At 47.1% G+C, this 2,433-nt stretch overlaps 1 protein-coding gene across 1 annotated transcript; it reads right to left on the bottom strand.

Moving 5' to 3' along the window:
- Positions 1–15: 15 nt before the first annotated feature.
- LOC113408307 (E3 ubiquitin-protein ligase TRIM41-like) lies at positions 16–1,563 on the bottom strand (the record flags this gene model as incomplete). The annotated part of the gene is made up of 2 exons (XM_029913895.1): positions 1,442–1,563; positions 16–284 (listed from the first exon to the last, which is right to left on the bottom strand). Coding segments are annotated over exons 1-2 (390 nt in total), but the record flags the coding sequence as incomplete, so codon positions are not given.
- Between the last annotated feature and the right edge of the window lie 870 nt (positions 1,564–2,433).

Here is a 2,433-nt window from a genome sequence, read left to right as displayed (position 1 = left end):
ACAGCAATTCCCTACCTTGTACTCCTGGGCAGCCTCCTCTATGGGAACCACCGTGTGAGCACAGTGAGCCCGGGACAGATGGCAAACCACACAGATCGGGGTTTGATCCTCTTCACAGAACAGTTTCAGAGCCTCCTGGTGTCTCTCACACACCCCATCCTCTCCTGCTCCTTTTGCTGCCTGTAAACTCAGCCGTTTGGCTATTTCTAGGACATTTGCCAGCTGCCTGTTTGGCCTGAGGTTTCTGTGTTGCACAGTTTCTCTGCACTGAGGGCAGGAGGCGGCTGTATTTGATCCCTCCCAGCACTGGTCTCCCACAGTATTCTTGCTGCCCATACTTCTTTAACTTGGCTGGATGAATGGACTGTAAGGTGGATAGAAAGCTGGCTAGATTGTCGGGCTCAACGGGTAGTGATCAATGGCTCCATGTCTAGTTGGCAGCCAGTTTCAAGCGGAGTGCCCCAAGGGTCGTTCCTGGGGCCTGTTTTGTTTAATATCTTTATTAATGATCTGGAGGATGGAGTGGACTGCACTCTCAGCAAGTTTGCCCATGACACTAAACTAGGAGGCGTGGTAGATACACTAGAGGGTAGGGATCGGATACAGAGGGACCTAGACAAATTAGAGGATTGGGCCAAAAGAAACCTGATGAGGTTCAACAAGGACAAGTGCAGAGTCCTGCACTTAGGACGGAAGAATCCCATGCACAGCTACAGACTAGGGACCGAATGGCTAGGTAGCAGTTCTGCAGAAAAGGACCTACGGGTCACAGTGGACGAGAAGCTGGATATGAGTCAACAGTGTGCTCTTGTTGCCAAGAAGGCTAACGGCATTTTGGGCTGTATAAGTAGGAGCATTGCCAGCAGATCGAGGGACGTGATCGTTCCCCTTTATTCGACATTGGTGAGGCCTCATCTGGAGTACTGTGTCCAGTTTTGGGCCCCACACTACAAGAAGGTTGTGGAAAAATTTGAAAGAGTCTAGCGGAGGGCAACAAAAATGATTAGGGGTCTGGAGCGCATGACTTATGAGGAGAGGCTGAGGGAACTGGGATTGTTTAGTCTCCAGAAAAGAAGAATGAGGGGGGATTTGATAGCAGCCTACAACTACCTGAAGGGGGGTTCCAAAGAGGATGGAACTCAGCTGTTCTCAATGGTGGCAGATGACAGAACAAGGAGCAATGGTCTCAAGTTGCAGTGGGGGAGGTCTAGGTTGGATATTAGGAAACACTATTTCACTAAGAGGGTGGTGAAGCACTGGAATGCGTTACCTAGGGAGGTGGTGGAGTCTCCTTCCTTGGAGGTTTTTAAGGCCCGGCTTGACAAAGCCCTGGCTGGGATGATTTAGTAGGGAATTGGTCCTGCTTTGAGCAGGGGGTTGGACTAGAAGACCTCCTGAGGTCCCTTCCAACCCTGATATTCTATGATTCTATGATTCTGGCTGATGCAGGCTCGGCAGAAATTGTGCCCACACTCCAGAGTGACAGGTTCTGTGAAATACTCCAGACAGAGGGGACATGTAGCTTCCTCCTGGAGACTTTCCACGGGGTTCTCTGCAGCCATGGCTCCCTCTGGGCAGAGTAACAGAGGGTTAGTTTGACTTTCCTGAGTTCACACTATGCCCCACCTGCAGCAGCAAGGGGGTGTTTCCCTTCCTGGAACTGACTCACTCACTGTTTGCTGAATTCGAAAGAGCCAACATTACTGCCCTGGAGGCTTTGGTGAAAAATGTACCCACTAGGGCTCTGGCCCTGCAGTCACCCCCTGTGCTGGTGGGGAGGGTCACTGGGGCTTCAGATAGACATCAGAATCCGTCCACCTGTCCTGACGAGCTTGCAGAACTGTGTGTCTAAGGAGTGATATTTAGGCTTGGGCAGAATTCATTTTATTTAATATATAATTTTGACAGATAAAATTAATATTTATTTTAAAGTATTTTTTATATTTATCTATGTAAACGTTCACAGTTGCACCGTTTTTATCAATTTCAATGTTCACAGTTGTGGGAATTTATGGGGGGGTCAGACAATATTTTGATAACACAATAATTATTTAATGACAGTAGATACTGAGATTCAAAAAGTTAAAACTTTGTAACCATTAAAACACAAATTATCAGCATCACATTTCAAAATATACTAAGTAAACACCCTTAAATCAAACTCTAATAAGTTCTCATGCCGCATTTTTCTTACTGTGCCTATTTGTAAATTTCAGTTATTATCAATGCAAATGCTGCATGCCTTCCCTGTCAGAACCCTAACGCCTATTTCTGAGAGAAGACCCCGCCTGCCTGTAATTGCTCTTGTTGTCCCTACTGCTTTCCTCATTTGGAGGGAGGTCCTGACTGCTCCAGCTCTGTCACTTTGGCTATGTCTACACTACAGAATTAGGTCGGATTTATAGAAGCCGGTTTTATAGAAACCGGTTGTAT

Source organism: Terrapene carolina, unplaced genomic scaffold (assembly GCF_002925995.2).
Source record: "Terrapene carolina triunguis isolate 2854851 unplaced genomic scaffold, T_m_triunguis-2.0 Scaffold7101, whole genome shotgun sequence".
Lineage (NCBI taxonomy): Eukaryota > Metazoa > Chordata > Testudines > Emydidae > Terrapene > Terrapene triunguis.
The sequence above is the reverse complement of the archived record's forward strand: the minus strand, read 5'-3'. Positions and strand labels throughout refer to the sequence as shown.